The sequence below is a fragment of the Bufo bufo genome, chromosome 6, assembly GCF_905171765.1.
Source record: "Bufo bufo chromosome 6, aBufBuf1.1, whole genome shotgun sequence".
NCBI classification, from domain to species: domain Eukaryota; kingdom Metazoa; phylum Chordata; class Amphibia; order Anura; family Bufonidae; genus Bufo; species Bufo bufo.
Window position 1 is genome coordinate 260,548,049 of NC_053394.1, and position 19,626 is coordinate 260,567,674.

The 19,626-nt window shown below is 43.8% G+C and overlaps 1 protein-coding gene across 1 annotated transcript in view; it reads left to right on the top strand.

Moving 5' to 3' along the window:
- ZSWIM8 (zinc finger SWIM-type containing 8) overlaps window positions 1-19,626 on the top strand; it is a 134,121-nt gene that overhangs the window by 23,904 nt on the left and 90,591 nt on the right. The window contains exons 2-6 of the mRNA XM_040437848.1: window positions 6,619-6,772; window positions 12,960-13,054; window positions 14,575-14,747; window positions 15,962-16,069; window positions 16,148-16,229. Coding sequence (XP_040293782.1) covers window positions 6,619-6,772; window positions 12,960-13,054; window positions 14,575-14,747; window positions 15,962-16,069; window positions 16,148-16,229 — 612 coding nt within the window. The remainder of the gene's footprint in view (window positions 1-6,618; window positions 6,773-12,959; window positions 13,055-14,574; window positions 14,748-15,961; window positions 16,070-16,147; window positions 16,230-19,626) is intronic.

Genomic DNA, 19,626 nt, shown 5'->3' on the forward strand with positions numbered 1-19,626 from the left:
GGCTGGGTTCACACTTGAGCGCATTTTATATGCGCGTTTTTTGCAATAGTAAACGTGCTTTTGACGCGCGTTTGTGTGATTGACTGCAGTGTCCTATGGCCACAAACGCGCGTCAAAACGCCCCAAAGAAGCTCAAGAACTTGTTTGAGCGTAGGGCGTTTTTCAGCGCGTTCAAACGCGCTGTAAAACGCTCAAGTGAGAACCAGGGCCATAGGGAAGCATTGGTTTTCATGTGTTGAGCGTTTTACAGCGCGTTTGAACGCGCTGTAAAACGCTCAAGTGTGAACCCAGCCTCAAGGTCCATCAAGGAAAACGCAGCCGGCGCTGCTGGGTGTGTATAACGTCTAATAGACCCTTCAACGCACGAGACAAATGGCCACAATCGGTGGTGCTCTGCTCCGCGTAATCAAAATAGAAACTTGTGGGTCAGAAGAAAAGGTAGCAGCACTCACCGTTAAATAAACTTTGGCAGCTTTATTACATACCTTTTTTTTCTAACCCAGAAGTAAAGTATTCACTATCCCTGCTAGGCATGCACTATTTGTGCAATTTAATGGACTTTGAAAAGGGCCAAATAGTGGGACTTTGAGCTGGATGGTCCATCTGTCAAATCTCAGAAAGAGTTGGATGAGAAGTTTCTGTAGCGCATTGGTGGTGTCGACATTGAGGAGGTCACTCACACATGGGTTCTGACAGGTGCATGCCAAGACCGTCTTATGAGGAGAGCTGCTGTATCCCAAAGGACAGCCACAACATCACAGATTGGTTCTGCAGTAGTGACTGCCTGCCCGCCTCAAACAATAGTGTTTACTGATGAAAGCAGATTCGGTCTAATGATTTCCTTGCCAGAGTTTGCAAGAGGGCCTACTGTGGAATCAGTCCTACTGCCTTTTTTGACTCAGGAGGCATAGTATTACAACAAGATAATGTCACTCTGTCTTAGGCCTCATGCACACGACAGTTGTTTTTTGCGTCCGCAAAAAAAAACGGATGCGGCATCCGTTTTTTGGGGAGGATCCGTTTTTTTCCACAGATCCCTTGTAATAAATGCCTATTTTTGTCCGCTAATGTGAAAAAAGTAGGACATGCGGACAACGGACGCGGAACATAAACGGATGAACTATCAGCATTTTTTTGCTGACCCATTGAAATGAATGGGTCCCCATCCTATCCGCAAAAAAAAAAAGGAACGGAGGCCGAGAAAAACAACTGTCGTGTGCATGAGGCCTTAATGTGACCCTGCCTCAACAAATACCCTGCTGCAGAACCCAAAATAAAGGGTGCACCTCCTTTGTTGTATGATCATTGACCAAGCACCACCACCAGTTTATACTTATATCAGTCTCAGGCCAATTGCATTGTTTTCTAGATGTTCATTTTCCATGACTGTACATGTCTGATCCACTGCAGAACGTGTTAATAAGAGCCTTTTTTATTTTTATTTTTTATAGTTTATTTTTATTATGGAGAAAGGGGGTTGATTTGAATATATATATATATATATATATATATATATATATATATATATATATATATATATATAAAAAATTTTTTTTTTTGAACTTTTTATTCATTATTTTTTTATTTTATTCAGGGGACCTGAATGTGCAATTATTAGATTGCTTCTCCCATATACTACTGTGACATACAGTAGTATATGGTAAATTCAGTATATTCCAATGCAGCACTGCCACTTGCAGGCCTACATTGCAATATATCTGTGATAGGCCTGGTAGCCTTGTAAAGACTCCCGCCTATCACCACCAAAGAACAGCTTCCCCAGTCTTAACATGGGGAAGCCGCTCTCGGGGAAAGTTGCCTCAGATTCGTGTGAAAGTCATCTTTAAAGAGACCACATCCTCCACACATGTACGGCGCATGTCATCAATGGGTTATTAGTGAACAGTGAACATAGCCTTATGTTTCTGCAAGAGCAAATCTATTTTTCCCTTCATGGGTTTTCAAATTAAGGGTCCATTCACGCGTCCGTAAAATTGGTCTGCATCCGTTCCGCAATTCTGCGGAACGGGTGCGGACCCATTCATTTTCAATGTGGACGGAAAGGATGCGGACAGCACACATTGTGCTGTCCGCATCCGCGGCTCTGTACTTCCAGTCCGCGGCTCCCGAATTTTTTTTTAACATGTCCTATTCTTGTCCCATTTCTATAGGGGTGCCGGCCCTGTGTATTGCAAATCCGCAATACACTACGGATCTGTGAATGGACCCTAACTAGCAGTTTGTTTTCTTTCGGAAGTAAATCCCTGTATTGTGGTTTTTAGAAAGTGATGCTACTAGAGGAAGTTATGTTAATGTTGAATTTACTCAAACTTTTCCAGAGTTATAGTTCCTCATCTGGCTGACCTCAAATAAATGCTACATTAATATATGTAACAATTGAAGCTACTCAATGAATCTTTCCTCTATGGGATAAGTATAAAACATTTCTAGCAGACAGAAGCACTGCACTCTATGATCCTTCCAGATGGAACCATGTCTATTGCTAGAGCTAAAAAAAATGTTCTATAGATGTTTATTGTGCAACAAGAAATATATCTTGAATTATTATGGTGTTAATTACTTTTCTATTCTGGTCTTTCTTTATAGCATTTACATTCAAAGGGAACCTCTCATCAATTTTATGCTGCCCATACTGAGGGTAGCATAAAGTGGTGGCAGACATGCTTATTTCAGTGGTGTCACTCATGAGCTAAACGTAAGTGGTTCCCAAGAACCAACTTGATAATCAATGCAGCCTGGGCCTGGAAAATAGTCATGGCTGCCTGAGAAGACTCGTGGTTATTCAGGATTTCCTGCTTTTCCCATCCACTTGCTGATCGTTGGCAGTTTTCCCCCTATGAGAGAAATAGCAATCATCATCTACTGGGTGGGTGGGAGAGCACGAGATCATGAATAATTGTGATTAGGCATCACGGTGGCTCAGGGGCTAGCATTGGTGCCTTGAAGCGCTAGGGTTCTCGTTTTCCATCCCAACAAGGACCACATCTACATTGAGGTTGTATGTTTTCCCCGTGTTTGTGTGGGTTTCCTCCTATCCACCAAAGACATACTGATAGGGAACTTGTGAGCTCCATCTGGGACGACAAGTCTGTAAAGCGCTGCAGAATATGTCAGCACTATATAAGCGAGTAAAATAAATACATTCTTCTCAGGAATCTCAGTTTTTTTTTTTCCTGGCTTGGGCTCAATGATTAAACTGCAGATTCCCGGGCTCAAAACTGAACCCGGACATATGCCCATTTTCACCCAGGCAGCCGCCCTGACTTGTGCATTGGAGCAGTTCATGCTCAGATGCTCTCCTTTGCCCTGCGCTAAATTGCACAGGGCAAAGGCATTTTCTGTAGTTCCGGTGAACCGGGCTCTCCTTAGGGCTGCCAGGCGGAGACTTCTGCCCAGCAGTGAGCCCGGTGACATCACCGGCACTGATGGCCGGGCTTTAGCGCTGCCCTAGCCTGTAAAACGGCTAGGGCAGCGCTAAAGCTCGCCCATCAGAGCCGGTGATGTCACCAAACACACTGCCGGGCGGAAGCCTCTGCGCGGCAGTGTGTTATTGTAAATATAAGAGCCCTTGCCTGGGTGAAATTATGGCTATGTCCGGGTTCAGCTCTGAACCCGGACAACCCCTTTAATTTTAGCTCATGTTTTAAGTTCGGCGTCTAAAGTTCGGCTTCCACACTACTCATGAGTGATGAGTTACAGGCCGCTGAAATCAGCATGTCTGTCACTACTTTATGCGTCTTTCAGTGAGGGTAGCTTAAAGTTCATGATCAGTTCCCTTTAAATGGTCCCCCATTAATTTGAATAGGCTTTATGTAATACTAAATTTCCCCTACATTGATAACTGAAAGTATCTGCTCCTGAATGACACTGAGTACCTGCAGCTGCATTCTACATGGGATTTGTCCAGCTGAGATGACTCCTGTTTTGTACACTGCTCCAGTTATGACCTGGACTGATCCAGTAATAGAAGGTCCACAGATGTGAACAAGCAGCATTATAATATTCCTAAGACTGCAGAACTGAACGTCACCTAATAGCAATTCCCTTTCCCGGGTACTTGGATACCTGCAGTAGGGCCAACTTATGTACCAAGAAGTACAACACCAATTCCAAAAAGGTTTGGACGCTGTGTAAAATGTAAATAAAAGTTGAAAGTGAGACATTTTACCATTTCATGAAAAAAAAAAAAAAAAAAATCATTTAGAACTTGATGGCATAAGCACATCTCAAAAAAGTTGAGACAGGGGCAACAAAAAGTTTAAAAAGTGGTACTAATAAAAAACAGCTGGAAGAGCAATTTGCAACTAAGGGTACTTTCACACTAGTGTTATTCTTTTCCGGCACTGAGTTCAGTCCTAGGGGCTCAATACCGGAAAAGAACTGATCAGTTTTATCCCCATGCATTCTGAATGGAGAGCGATCCGTTAAGGATGTCTTCAGTTCAGTCTTTTTGACTTTTCAGGACGGAGATAATACCGCAGCATGCTACGGTTTTATCTCCATCCAAAATTCCGAAAGACTTGCCGGAATGCCGGATCTGGCATTTATTTACATTGAAATGTATTAGTGCCGGTTCCGGCGTTAAAAATACCAAAAGGCCGGATCCGTCCTTCCGGTCTGCGCATGCGCAGACCTTTAAAAATGTGAAAACAATTAATAATATAGAAACTGATCCGTTTGTCCGTATGACAGACGGATTCGTTCTTGCAATGCATTTGTGAGACTGATCCGGATCAGTCTACAAATGCTGTCCGTTTGCATGCAGATTGTGATTTTAGCATGAACAAGTAGGTTAAAGACCATTTTTATCCTACTGTAGTATGTTTTTATTTTCCAGATGGTTGTATTACAGTATGTGTGCTGAGCTATTGTGTTCTCATCACATGCGCTGACCTTTTTGCTACTCTTTCCAGCATGTAAATGCAGTATTTGTAACAATATCTGTGTTTTGTCTGCTAAAAACGGATTATTTGCTTTGCATGTGGAGTGAGGATTGTCTCCAACTTTGTTCCGTCTGTCTGTTTTTTCTGCCTATGTGGCATCAACTGTTTTTTAATTCCATAAAAATAAACCCTGAGGAACACAGACGTAAAAAGTGTTGCAAGTCCCTTTTTCTGTTGGCACACAACCAGTTTTGCCCGTTAGGCGTGACAGGGGTTGGGTAGGGGCGTGTCGGGGAATTTACTTATATTTACTCCAAAAACAGGCGCAAATATAAGCTAAAAACTATGCAGATAGCGTCCATGTTCTGTCAGTTTTTTTTTCCCCCACAGACCACTTGAATGGCGAGTCTAGCAGAAAAAACGGATAGCACTATTTTCTCTAAATGGACCAATGTGTGTCAGTGTTCTGTCTGTTTGCCGTCCATTCTAAACTCAAGCGGATGTGAAAATCTGTCATCTGAATTAGCCCTCGCAATAATTGACATTTTGAGACCTAGTTGTAGCACAACATAGATAAGCGTTGTGGGCCTGGTAATTTGTAGTGAAGTCTGCTGGTCCTGCATTTAGAAGCATCTGAACTAATCTGGGATGTGTCCATCATTAAAGAGTTAAAAAAACAACTTCTATATAATTTTTTTGTAACATGAGCGTTTCATTCCGTCCTCCTGTTGATAGATGTAAATAATTCCACTTCAGCACATAAGTATAGTAATAAGGAGAACACACCCAAACTGAAAATATGTACACTATGGCGAAGGATCATCCATCATCCCTTGCCTGGTCTAGCTTTACAGCTGTTATCAATTGCATCTTAAATAACATTTATCATACATTTATTGTATGCTAAGAAGGTTCTGTGTCTTATGGTGTTTGACATCTGTTGACTTTATGACTACATTAATCTGTCAGCAGTTTGGCCGACAGCACTAGGTAGGGTCTGGGGAGAGCATGACAGACATACCTTTTGTGGCGTTTTCATTATGAGGAGGAGTGTGAATCTGAAGTTTTATCCTGCCAAATTTCGCTTTTGCAAGTGCCCTGGGAGGGGCTTCACTGTAAAGTGCGCTCTGCATTGGGCAGCTTCATTACCCCTTCCCTCTGCTCTGAGTGACAGTTGTGGCCTGCAACTAGAACACCACTACAGCTGGCACTCAGGAGGGACTGTGAAGTAGTTCGGCGTAAGACACTTTACGATAAAGCTCCACCTTCATTACACCCAAGGAGCAGAATTTGGCAGAATAAAATGTCATACTCACACTACTCTACGTGATAAAAGCCTGACAAAAGGTTTGTACTGCTCTTTCAAGACCCTACCTAGTGCTGTCAGCAGCATAGCATGGTCAAAACTGCTGACAGATTCTCTTTAAAAGGGGGTTGTCTCACCTCAGACACTGGTCCCATATCGCTAGGATATGCGGGTGCCACCTCAAAGTGAATGGAGAGCAGCAATGCATGTGCAGCCACCTTCCATTTATTTTAATGGGAGTCCCATAGAGGAGAATAGAGCAGAAGGTGCACTCTCCGTTCATTTCTATGGGACATATATATAACCAACTTCTTGATATAGTGTTATTCTTCAGCTGCTCTGTTTTCCACAGGGGTATGCCAAATCCATTCTAATAGTCTTTTATCTTTTAAATTTTTTTTTTGGTAGATGGATTTGTGAATCCACTAGTGGAACTGTCTGCCAAACAAGTAGCGTTTCACATTCCATTCGAAGTGGTCGAAAAGGTTTACCCCCCAGTTCCAGAGCAGCTACAACTACGAATTGCATTCTGGAGCTTCCCAGAGAATGAAGAGGATATAAGGTAAGTGCTCTGCAGGAAATATGTGTTGTTTGACATATTAAGGATCCCCGTTATGGGACGCACATGTTGATTACATCCTATTGCTGGGCTGCACCTGTACAGTTGTAGTACATTAGTTAGCAGCAAGCCACATGCGGAGACCATTGCTATCCCCTTGGGGTAACTGAACACAACGCAGATTGCATATGGTTTTTCGGCATGGATTTTTGTGCAGAAAAACTGCAGCATAAAACTGTACCGGCAAAGTGAATGAGATTTGCATGTACACTTTGCATATTTTTTACATGTGTATTTTAAAATTTACAGCATGTCAATTGTGCGATTCCACACCTCTATATAGTGGTTTCCCCATAGTTTTCAATGAGGTTGCTAACATAAACAGAAAATATGCACCAAAATCCACAACAAAAACCAACATTACAAAACTCACAAAAAAGCACCACAACTGCAGTAATAGGATTTATGTAAAGTTTTTTTTATGCCGTGTTTATGAGAATTTCATGCTGATTTTCTGCATACAAATGTGGAACGTGTACAGGTAGGCTTAGTGTTTGAGTGTGTTATTCCATGAATTTTATAAGTTTCCACATTAGTCTGTATTGTCACCAGTCGCCATTATGGTTAAGGCTATTTTCACATCTGCGGCCGGGTGTTCCAGCCAGCTGTTATGTCAGAGAATGCCGGGAATCCTCAGCTAGACAAAAACTGCTGCGTGCAGCATTTTTATTATCCGGCCGATTCTCTGTATATTTGCCAGGTATGCGCTGGATCTCAGCTGGACACTATATTATAGTAAATGCTGTGCCGGATCCATAGAACTCCGGCAGGCTATTCTAACCAGCGTGCTGGATAGGCATCTGCAGGTATGAAACTATCCTAAGTCACTCCTGGGCTTCTCTATACAAAATTTGCTTTTTTAACTTTTATTTTTTTAAATTATTATTAGAGATGAGCGAATAAAAAAAAAATTCAATTTGGCCAGTTCTCCGAATTAAATATTTTTTTTTTTTGTTCGATCCAAATTTATTTGCGGCAAATCACGTAAAAAAGTGGCTATTTCCTGGCTGCAGAGAGCCTTTATAGGGGTGTAGAACACTGTGCCTTGCAGTAACACGCATAGGGAGTCTGCTGTGGTAGTGAAACAATACTGTGAGTCAGTATGACATACAGATGACAGGCGTCGCTCTTAGAATCACTGCACACTTCACTTATTTGAGCAGTCACGGGGCCAAAACTGACCAAATAACTCAAGTATCAATTTAGTCTTACAGGTCGATGTTAGCGCCAAGAAGAAGTGCACTCCTTTTACACCGTCTTCAGCTGATTCCTCATAGATGTCTACAGAACCTGTTCTATTAAATGCTTATACAAGTAGAGCCCCCCGGACAGAGTGGAGAGGGTGTCAGCAGTAAGTTTGTGTTGACGTCACTGATTATTTTGCCCATCCTCTGATCCGTCAGAACAATAACCCCCAAAAAACGGATCCTGTCTGTTGAGCATCCGCCTTTACTCGGTCAGTAATCCATCAGTATTGCTAATGGCAAAAAAAAACAGGAGTGTATCCAAAACAGAGATGACACGTGAATGGAATATTTGCATGTCTTCTGTGTTTTGTACCCACTCCTGCTTTTTCACAAGCCAATTCTGATGGGACCATACAGGCCTTACAGCTGTTACACAGACAGGATCCGTTGTGCATCTCTTTTTTCCTTCCTTCTGACAGATCAGAAGAAGGGTCAAATAAATGATGTCAGCCAGGCCGAAAGGTAAAATAGTGGCCCAGTCATGAAGTGGGGAGGGTGGGAACAGCATGAGAACTCCACAGAGTGGCCCTATAACATAGTGGTGAGGTGAGAGGAGCATCAAGAGGCCACAGAGTGGCACAAAGACAGTGCGTAAGTGGCAGCAGCATCAGGAGACCACAGAGTGACCCGGTGACAAAGTGGGGAGGTGGGTGGCAATACCAGTACCAGCTGAAGATGGTGGGTGAAAGAAGGAGCACTTGGCATCAGATGTGTGGCATCATGCGGGTGGCAGCATCAGAATAGTAGCTGAGGCAGGTAGCCAGAAGAAACCGGTTTCTTTTATCAAAGTGTTGGTGTTGCACCATGGATGATCTAGTCTGATGCATCAGGCATTGGTGGGTGGAAATTCTGGCTGATCCACGCCTGATTCGTCTTGAAAAAGGTCAGTCTCTCCACATTTTGGGTGGACAGGCGAGTTCTTTTTGGGGTAACTATGGTCCCCACCGCACTAAACACTCACTCTGATGCCACACTACTGGCCGGGCAGAACAGCTTTTCCAGGGCAAACTCGGCCAGTTGCGTCCACAAATCCGGTTTGGCTGCCCAGTAGTCCAGCGGATCTTCAATGATGGCTGGCAGGGTGCACTCCAAGTATGCCACCACCTACTGGTTCAGGTTCTGCTCTATGTCTAGCTGCTGGTGAGTAGTTTCTTCACTATGCGGGTGAAGAAAGCTGCTCATCCTCATCAGCGACTCTAGACTCGGGCTGCTGCTGATGGAGCTGGTGCTGCTCCTGCCACCTCTTCCCAGCAGCCATGGCAGTGGAACGTGAGCGCAGAGGCCCCCCCGGTCAGACCTGCGAGAGGATGGACGATGGAGCATATAGGCAGCGGCCAACTGACTACATAGGATGACTCTATAGTAGTTCAGTTTGTCCTCCCTCTCAGCGGGAGCGAGGGTCCAACAAGGTGGAGAGCCAGAAGTCATCCCTCTGCAGAATAGTGACAATTCGGTTGTCACTACGCAAGCAAGTGAGCATGCATCGGTCCATTTGTGAAACTGACTCGGAGGAACTCCCTGCCTCCATCTCCACTGCATGTGTCCGGGTCCTCTGCCTCCTCTTCCTTATCACCCTGTAGCTCCTCTGGCGGCTCCTGCTCCTCCTCTCCTGTCTCCTGTGTATAAAAACCACCCATTTCGCTAGACATTGCTTGTGCTCCAATGTCCTACTTTTCCAGTTCAGCCCCCACATGGCTCATGCGGCCCTGAGATCTAGGCACCACGTCTCCAGTCCCCTGACCAGCCAGATTTACCAGCATCTGTTCCAGGACATGAAGCTGTGAAAGGACATTGTTCATCCCGTAGTCCTGGCGACTGAGAAGTAATGTGGCCTCCTTAAAGGGCCTGAGCAAACGGCAGGTGTCACGCATGAGCTGCCACTGGCTGACATCGAAGTTACACAGGGGAGTACTCCTGTCCGCTTGGATCATCAAGAAATCGTTTATGGTCTTTCTCTGTTCGTATAGTCTGTCGAACATATGGAGGGTGGAATTCCAATGGGTGGAAATGTCACATATCAGCCTATGTTGGGGGGTGCCGTTCTGCCGCTTCAGCTCAAGGAGGGTGTGCTTTGCGGTGTACAAGTGGCTGAAGTGCATGCAAAGTTTCCTGGCCACTTTTAGGATGTCTTGCAGATTGGTGGAAGACTTCAGGAACCGCTTGACAACCAGATTGAACACGTGTGCCATGCAGGGCGCATGGCTCAGCCCTCCTTGATGCAGCGCCGACACCATGTTCTTCCTGTTGTCGGTCACCATGGTTCTGATTTTGAGTGAGAATGTGGAGGCGGAAGCGGCATCACATGGCCAAGTTGCTGGTGTGGCTGTGCAGAAACCACATTCACCCAGTGGGCCGTAAAGGACACGTATTGTCCCTGACCGTAGTTACAGCTCCACACGTCGGCGCTGCCGTGCACTTTGGCAGACACAGACAGGCTCAAGGACTGGCCCACCTTCTGTTCTACATGTGTTTGCAAGGCTGGTACTGCCTTTTTGGCAAAGATATGACGGCTTGGGACTCTTCACATCGACTCTGCACAAGCCATCAGTTCTCTGAAAGGTGCAGAGTCCACCACTTGGAAAGGGAGGGACTGCAGCACCAGCAACTTGGACAGGAGCACGTTCAGCTTCTGCGCCGTTGGATGAGTGCACGCATACTGTTGTCTCTTGGCAATCGCTTTGGTGATTGATTGCTGACAGAATGACTGACGAGGAGTAGGAGGGCGAGGAGCAGGAGCATCAGGACCAGCAGATGATGGGAAGGACAGACAGCTCCCTTCGGCTGAGGTGGTGGAGCCTTGACTGCCTGAAATCGTCTGCGTGCCACTGGGTGATGCAGCGGTTGCTGCGGCAGGCTGAACCACCACATCGGAGCCACGGTTCCCCAAGGTGAATCTGCACATGTTGACGCAGGGCCGTGGTGCCAACATTGACACCCTGGATACCCTTCACCTTCTGCCCACAGATTCTACATATGGCCATGTTCACCTCCTCCGGTGGCTTAACAAAAAACTGCTACACCGCCAAGTAGGTGATTTCCCCCCCCCCCCCCAACAGTACGCACTGACTGACTGCTACCGCCGCTGCCTCAGTGAACCCATGCACCGCTACGTCCCGTGCAGGTAGGCTCCTGCGAATCGGGTGGTGTAGGGTTGTCTCGATACCAAAATTTTGATTCGGTTTCGATACCAGAAAAAGTATTGCGATACCACAAAAAAAAACACCAAAAAAGCCGTGTGCATTCCGCATGTTATGGAACGTCCGGCCCATAATAGAACAGTCCTATCCTATTTTTATGGGGGACAAGATGACTTTTACGACGACCACCGCATAGGAGATATATTTAAATATTTTAATAGTTTGGACTTTTCTGAAGTGGCAGTATGTTTATTTATTTATTGTTTATATATTTTCTATGTAAAATTGGGAAAGGAGGTGATTTATACTTAATATATATATTTTTTCCTCCACTTTTTTATTTACTAAATTTTAGCCCCCTTAGGGGCTAGAACCCTTGTCCTATTCACCGTAAAAAGAGCTCTGGAAAATGGCAGAATCCAAGATGGCTGAGGCTATTTGTAAGGCTGTGTAATTCAGGGAGCGGGGGCACATCAGAATTAGGACAAGAGTGCCGGCACACGGTATAAAATACACAATGTGATACAGGGAAAAGAAAAGAATACCGAGATAGTAGCCGCACATCTATAAAAATATCAAATTTATTTAAAGCAACAGACACAACAAAGAATAAGTTAAAAACATTGTATACAATGAATCTGGGCCATGTGAACTAGACATATACACATTCCCCCCTGACTCACCACAAAAGCATGAACATTCCCCCACATATACAAATGAACAGCAGATAAAAGTACATGTAATCCATCAACAATAAAGAAATGGAGAGCTATAATACTTATCATTTAGAATGGCATGGTGGGGGTATGTGTGGTGGTCAGGAAACAAGCCCAACGCGTATTGCCAGGCTCTGCTGGCTTCCTCAGGCCTTCCAATAGACCTTCTTGTCAGCGTGGCCAGAAACTGGTCCTTTTTTAAATCATTTTTGACACCCCTCCACCACAAATACATTGTTTTACTTGTACTCTACTGATCATTAGTTACAGCTTGTATCATGACCATCCAGCATTGCATTGAAAAGTGGTCTTGGCGGGAGTGGGGATGGGTGGTCTTCTCAAAAGAAAAGAAAAAGGCCAGTATGCATAATACAGTGATCCGTCAAGATACAATGTCCTCAGGATACAATATTTTCAACATAGAATGGTCTTTTCTGGCCCATCGTAAGTAGAAACTAGACTCAACATACAGTGTCTCAGACACAGATCCACCCAATCAAGGACACTTCTCTGGTAAAATAACTGTTAGTTGCTAGTTAGCAGCTGTTCCTGACTGTTATATGTAAGGACTTGTTTTATCTGTCTTAGTTATCTGCTTATTTTTCTTTAAATCTTCATTTTCTCTTAGCTTTGGAACCGATTACTCAACTTAGAATGATTTCAACATACAATGGTCCTCCTGGAACCAATTAATATTGTATCTTGAGGGACCACTGTATATGGTGGAACTGAGCAGCTATAAGAGGACATCTGGTCTGGATAAGAGGGTGGGCTTCTTGAAGAGGCAATCTTTTTGCGAGGTTTCTCAATATCTTCCATAGCCTCATTGATAACTCTGCAAGCTACCTACATTCCCTATGTCTGTGTCTGTACCAAACTTGATCTGATGATCTAGTTTCTTTAATATAATGCTTTCAAGTCTTTCCGACAAGAACAATACAGTAAAACTATCCTGCTAGAATTCAGTGTATCAGAGAGGATTACATTATTGGGTGGACAGTTATGAAAACACAATCTTCTCCTTCAACAGGTTGTATTCATGCTTGGCAAATGGCAGTGCCGATGAGTTCCAGAGAGGAGAACAGCTGTTTCGTATGAGAGCCGTGAAGGACCCTCTACAGATAGGTAAGAACTATGGAGAAGTCGGGTTGTATTCAAACGTTGCAGTCGTATTCCATTTTTTAAATATATGTAATACATCATTGGTCGTATTTTCTTGTCGGAAGAAAATATACTATGACGAATGCTTAATTAACTCCTGGGACTTTCCAGAAAAAAAGTGTCAAACTGCAAAATGGTTTTATAAGAGGGCTGCCGGTTTACTGTGCACACGGTGGGATGTTGGAGCTTTGGTGCTTCCCACCCTTCTTTGTGATGTACACTGCAATACATATTGCCAGGCTGTTCATGTCCATCCTTGCCAACTGCACAGATGGCTCTCCTGCCCTTTTACTACATAGAGGTCAATCATTGGGACCTTACTATTACCTTGCCTCAACTGAAGGAGGGAATGTATCTCCCATTTTACCTGTTTTAAATGAACTAATTAAAACAGAGTCATCTTTTATTTTCTGTGTATGATCAGGGGGCATACATCTTGCCTGAGCTACTGCTCACAGTGGTTCCAAGAGAGGTTTTTCAACAGTCACATAGGAAGAAGTAGTGTGAAGAGAACAATTATGGGATAAATTAAAGGCAATGCATCACCTAAATATGTTTACTTATTATAATCAGACTAAACAAATTCCTTTTATTTGCTGTTTTTATTTTCTGGTTGTCGATTTTTATTTTTTATTTTTGTCTATTTCTGTACATGAATATAGAGACCCTGCCTGATCAGCTATCAGTATTTAGAGATATGCTTTACAGCGACCACATGGACCATAGACACAATGGTCAGGAGATATTCAATGACTTCTGTGGGTTAGTCTTCTAGGATAGGTTCAGAGGTGTGCAGAAAGGGGGTGTAGGTGAGCTATTCTTCTCCTATGCCATCTTGCCTGAGCTGCTTTTCATCTCTGCTAACAGCAGGTCAGAGATATCCTCGGCTGCCCTGCTGGGCTGTGTGGATGTAAACTTCCTGCTTGACGCCGCTGCAGCCAATTGCTGGGCGCTGTGCCGACTTGCTCTATATACGTCATGACAAATGGTCATGTGATGCAAAGGGAGCAGGCACCACTGCAGCCAGAGATTGGCTTCTGCTGCATCAAGTGGGAAGTTTACATACAGGGAGTGCAGTGGAGCAGCCAAGGAGTTGGCAGACAGCGTCAGGAAGCAGGTAAGCATGCTTCCCTTTGTAGGTCTGCCCAAGAGGGGGCTTTGCCAAACACTATTCTTTATTTTTATTATGAGGAAAGGGGTGTGAACACACTCCCAGGTTTTCCACTCTCAGGTGCCATGGTCACATTTAACCATGGCATCTAAGGGGTTAAATGTCTGCATTAGGCCCTTGAGTCTGCTGTGTGAATCCGCAGGTACCCAACAACTGTGATGGTCGCTCTGCTGTGAAGCGGGCGCCATCTTTAAAGAAACATACGAGGGATGTCGTCAAGTGGTAAAAGGGGTTTGCCCATAAACGTTAATGTTTAGCGTAAAAGAGCCTTTGTGATGGCTTATTGTACAGTGTTAATATTTTATCTTTCCAGGTTTCCACTTGAGTGCCACTGTGGTCCCCCCGCAAATGCTTTCTCCTAAAGGCGCCTACAATGTGGCTGTGATGTTTGACCGTTGCCGGATCACGTCGTGCAGCTGTACCTGTGGAGCAGGAGCAAAGTGGTGCTCGCATGTTGTGGCCCTCTGTCTCTTTAGGATACACAACGTTAGTTACTTGGTTAATGGAGGAATCATCATTATGTTTGTTCCTTGATCTGTATCATTTAATGTGATGTTTGTCCCTTTGGGATGTTAACATTAGCACGATATCATGAAAAACAGAGAAAATGCGTCAAGCACCCATTGCAGTAAAGACCTAGCTGCATTTTGAAACCTCATTACTGGTGACGCGATTAATTTTATTCCTGTAAATCTGCTAGGCCAGGGACCAGCAACCTCCGGCACTCCAGCTGTTCTGAAACTACAACTCCCCGCACACTCCATTCACTTCTATGGGAGATACAAGAACAGCCAAACAAGTGTGCATGCTAGGAGTTGTAGTTTCACAGCAGCTGGAGTGCCGAAGGTTGCTGAATCCCTGTGCTAGGCAGAGCTTTTCTAATCACATCTGAGAGTTACCTGTGTAATATCTTAGGTTCTTCTCGATGTTCTTTGGTTATTCCCTTTAGGACAGGGATGCTCAACCTGTGGCATCGAGCTGTTGTGAAACTACAACTCCCACCATGCCCTGCTGCAGGCTGTCCGGGCATGCTGGGTGGACAGATGGATGGTTGGTTGATAGGCAGCTGGATGGATAGGTGGAGTATTACTAAATATATGGCTACTTATCCCCATTACTATGAATGGAGCAGCCAAGAGGAAAATCTTCTGTGCCGTGACAAGACAAAATGTTGAATCTTTTTGGCATACAAAAAAACATGCTAAGCACAGCACACCACCAAAACCATACAAGCGGCATCGTACTGTAAGGCTAAATACACACGATCAGGATTGCGTGTGGATTTTCTGCGCGGATTTGCGTGCGGAAAATCCGCACCGTAGGTCATGTGCTTTGTATTCTATCAGAATTCAAAATTCTCAATGCTCACGATGCAGATTTTTTCCGTGGGGATTTTGACCAATTTATTTTATTTTTCCTGACCGGATTTTCTTCACTTAGTAAAATCCGCACCAAATCTGCACACAAATGCGCACCGATTTAATGCGGATTGACCGCACAGATTTGCCTGCAAACACCTGCGGATTTCAGTGCGGATTCTCCGCACATGAATCCTGAACGTGTGCATGTACCCTTAGAGTGCTTATGTGCAGCACCATTTACACTACACAACATGTAGGTAATGCCCATATCATATCTGTATTCTAGTTCATGTTCTACAACATCCTAATCCTGCATACAATTACATTTATTTCCCATAGGCATCAGCAGTCTGTCTGCGAGCTCCAGTTTCGGAGTCCCTGTCCAGGCTTCAGAGGGATCAGCTGCAGAAGTTTGCGCAGTACCTCATCAGCGAGCTGCCACAGCAGGTGGGGATTTTGCTTACTGTGTGACAGGTGGTCGAGAGATCTACTGGTAGGAAGCTAACTCTATCTCTCTTTATCCAGATCCTGCCCACTGCTCAGCGTCTTCTGGATGAATTACTGTCTTCACAGTCAACTGCCATAAACACAGTGTGTGGAGCCCCAGGTAGGCCTCATATTCAAGTGTGCATTATATTGTAGTATCTAAAGTAACACCGAACCAGAACAGTAGTAAGCTTGTGCCAGATAACCACCAAACTAGTTTATTGATCCGTTTTAGTTGGCATCAGAATTTCTGATGTTCCCCATAAAATGCAGTACACTTGAGTCAGTATGTTGTGTCACTTCAGCAAGTGGAATTTATCATGTAGAGAACATTAATACAAGCTGCTTACTAATGTATTATGATTGTCCATACAACCTCCTTTGCTGGCAGGATTTATTTTTCTATCACATTATACACTGCTCATTTCCATGGTTACCACCACCCTGCAATCCATCAGCGGTGGCCGCGCTTGCACACTACAGGAAAAAGTGCCAACCTCTCTGGTGGCCGGGACCGTGAGAGCTCACATAGGCTGGTGCTTTTTTCTATAGTGTGCAAGCACGGCCACCACTGATGGATTGCAATGGAATGGATGGAAAAATCAATCTAGCCAGCAAAGGAAGCAATATGGATAATCACAATACATTAGCAAGTGCCTTGTTATAACTTTCTCTACATGATAAATGCTATTTTGCTGAAGGGCATTTAAAAGGCATCTGTCACCAGAAATGTCGCAATAAAAACATTTGACCTGAAGCATATGCACTCAGCAGCTCAAAATATCTGTGTTTGTCTCATCTTCCTATGTGTCCGCATTGCCGAAATTGATCAATTATATACAAATGAGCCCCTAGGTACAACAAGGGCAGTGCCAATGCACCCAGAGGCTCCTCTCACTCTGCTTCTGCCAGCCCCTCTCCACCTTGATTGACAGGGTCAGGCTGTGAAAACATCATCACGCCTGGCCCTGAATTCTCTTAAAATCTTGCTCCTGCGCCGTTCACTTTGGGAATGCAGTCTTGGAGAGGAATACTTACCAGGGAGGATCCAGACCTGGAAGACAAGTCTTCTCTTCTTAGCGAAGCCTTCTCCTTTGTCTTCCGGGTGGACTGAGATCTGCCAGCAGAAGTGCAATACTAAAGTGATCCGCCGGCGAGCCTCTGTACCGCACTACGCCTGCTTCAGATGCTGAATTGAACAGTGCAGATGTGAGACTTCAGAATTAAGGACTTGGCGTCATGACCTTTTCACTGCCTGGCCCTGTCAATCAAAGTGGAGAGGGCACGACAGAAGCCCTCATTGCACCTAGGGGCTCATTTGTTTTTTCTCTGCAATGTGGGCACATAGAATTATGGAACCTACACAGATAGATTCAGCTGACAAGAGCACATGTCTGGTCAGCCTGCTTTACTGCTATATATCTGGTGACAGATGTCCTTTAAACAATGGCATACTTCTCATATACACAGGGCAGATGACTGCTGTTGGGCCTGTGGTAGCAGAGGCCGCACTACAGAAGAAGAGTTCCAGAAGAGTTTTTAGGCAGGAAGCAGTATGGAATAAGACGCCGGGTGGCTCTTTTTTTTTTTGCCATAGCTTTTTTTATTTATTATGTAGATGTAACTGTATGAGGACTTGTTTTTTGCAGAATGATTTATATTTTTAGTTACAACATTTTGGTTGTACATATAGCTCATTACCTTTTCTGGCGTGGCAATTGGGAAAAAAGCAGTTCCGCAACAGTTTTTTGCACTTTAAATTGACGATGTTCATTGTTGGGCATAACTAGTGTATTACTTTTATTCTATGGGTTAATCTGATTATGGTGATAACAAATATGCATAGTTTTATGTGTTTTTACTACATTTGCACAATAATAGTACATCTAGTTAAGCCGCTGCATTCCAGGAGCTAGAAGTCATAAATTTTTTGCACTGATGTAGTCGTATGAGGGCTTCTTTTTTTGCGGGGCAAGAAGTAGTTTTCATTGGTGCAATTTTTTGGGGTATATAGGACTGATAGATTAACATTTATTATTTGTGGGTGCGGGGGTGAATAGAAAAAGAACAATTGCATATTTTTTTTTAAACTTTTTTTATTTATTTTTTACTTTGTTCATGAGCAGTATAAATAACAACTCTTTATTATACGAGTTGTGGTAAACGCGATGTGATCTTATATATGTGTGCTTTATATTGTTTTCCAAAATAATGCAACTTTTTATGGAAAAAATTGTCTGTGTATGCTGCACAGTTTAATGCCTCATTCACACTTGCGTGTTTGGTCAGTGATTTCCATCAGTGATTGTGAGCTAAAACCAGGTGCGGCTCTAAACACAGGACAGGCGCAGATCTTTCCTTTATACCTTATGTCTGTGTAGCCTACACGCCTGGTTGTGGCTCACAAAATAGACATATACAGGGGAAACTCGAAAAATTAGAATATCGTGCAAAGTTCATTTATTTCCGTAATCCAACTTAAAAGGTGAAACTAACATATGAGATAGACTCATTACATGCAAAGCGAGATATTTCAAGCCTTTATTTGTTATAATTTGGATGATTATGGCTTACAGCTTATGAAACCCCAAAGTCACAATCTCAGGTACCCTTTGCTCAGGGGGTATGGATTAATTAGCTGACTAGAGTGTGACACTTTGAGCCTAGAATATTGAACCTTTTCACAAAATTCAAATTTTAAGCTGCATTAATGCAATTCCTTTTAATTTGCATTACTGAAATAAATGGACTTTTGCAAGATATTCTAATTTTTCCAGTTTCACCTGTAGTCATGTCAGCCCTGAGAGCCTTTGATAGGCCACCGGTTGCCACGGCTGATGGTCACAGAGGGAGCCCTGTCCCTCTAACTGCCTACATTCCGTGGTTACTATTGACAACGGCATCTAGGGAGTTAAGTGGCCGGCATTGGAGTTCTCCGATGCTGACGGTTACAGCGGGAGCCCAGCTTTAGTCAGTGCCAGACTGCCGTGGTGATCCAGAACTTTGTATTAGCACAGCCTGTGTACTCTGTTCAGTTGCTTTTGCCCGCGCCAGGATTAAAGGGGTGCCTTCTTAAACAGCTGATCCCGGGTGTTGGACCTAACTGATCAGATATTGATGACCTATCCTGATGATAGGTCACCAGTAAGAAAATCCAAGAAAACAATTTTTATGGTGTTGTTCGTCAGTTGTTTTAGCCTAGGTATCTTCATGGCTTAAAAATGGCACTTGTCAGTCATTGAGCAAAATGTTCACTGCCATCTCATTTAAAAGCTATTTCTGCTGTCTACGTGACCTGCTAACTGCATAAACCCATCCAGACATAAATGTTTTATCGAACGCTGTATTCTTGAAAGTTAGAAATTTAAAGCATTGCGAGTCTATATATGACATAAGGACATTTTTGAAGATATGGTGGAAATAGTCATTAGATCATAGAAATAGGGTATGTGTGTTAAACAACCATTTCATATATGTTTGAGAATATCAGAAGATGGACTGTCTCATCTACTTGTAGG